Here is an 885-nt window from a genome sequence, read left to right on the forward strand (position 1 = left end):
CTAAGTCTCGAAGATTCTCACAGTTAGAACACATAATTATAAAACATTTTTACATGGGGCTCCCTCCCCCCCCCCCCCCCCCCCCCCCCCCCCCCCCCCCCCCCGTCGGGGAGAAAAACCGCAATTCGTCGGGCGAAAAAAAAAGATATGCCATGCTTATTTTCTGCATATTAGTAGACACTAAAATCGATTAAATAAGCCTTTAAAACCCCTAAATTGTCAAAATTTTTTTTGGCTTCGCTAACGCTAAGGCCTTGCTAACCTATTCTATAGTTTAATCACAATTTTCTTTATATCATTGTAGATTATTGAGAATGTCTGCAAGAAACAAGGATTTGTTAGTGAAGAATATGAATTAAGGTAATTTACTAATTTAAGATCAAAATGGTTGACATCCCCTCCCTCATCCTTTATGAAAAATACCAATATTGCATAGGCCTGTCGCCAAGTAATCTGGGCCTAGGCCTATATACAACTTGTGTGATAGCCTGGCAGTTTTGTTAAGAATGCAAAAATACCTAAATAGACCTAGTCCTCGTACTTCTCTTTCAAAAGTTACAGTTTTTGGATTTTTATACTCAGTCAGATAACTATTTTTATCTTGTTATTTGTTATTCTTTATTCCTAGATATATATTGAATATTTTGTGTTCTTTGCAGACATCAAAGGAAGATTCTTGATCCGAAATTGTCAATGAGATTTAGTAATATTCCAAACAATGCAAAGTTAGAGCTTGTTAAGGCAGACAAATTGAGGACAGAGTCGTCAACGCATATAGCCCTACAACTGCCTGAAGGGCAAAGGTTACAGCATGCATTCACACCGAGTTCAAGTTTGTGGGACATCATTGAGCATTGGCAACAAACTCTTCAGAGGTTTCCATGT

The 885-nt window shown here is 38.1% G+C and overlaps 1 protein-coding gene across 1 annotated transcript; it reads left to right on the plus strand.

The window, feature by feature from the left end:
• Window positions 1–304: 304 nt before the first annotated feature.
• On the plus strand, window positions 305–875 carry LOC117124271 (tether containing UBX domain for GLUT4-like; the record flags this gene model as incomplete). The annotated part of the gene is made up of 2 exons (XM_033270438.1): window positions 305–360; window positions 660–875. Coding segments are annotated over 2 exons (272 nt in total), but the record flags the coding sequence as incomplete, so codon positions are not given.
• Between the last annotated feature and the right edge of the window lie 10 nt (window positions 876–885).

This window comes from Anneissia japonica, unplaced genomic scaffold (genome assembly GCF_011630105.1).
Source record: "Anneissia japonica isolate Jap-2015-1 unplaced genomic scaffold, ASM1163010v1 scaffold46332_len885_cov181, whole genome shotgun sequence".
Classification (NCBI taxonomy): domain Eukaryota; kingdom Metazoa; phylum Echinodermata; class Crinoidea; order Comatulida; family Comatulidae; genus Anneissia; species Anneissia japonica.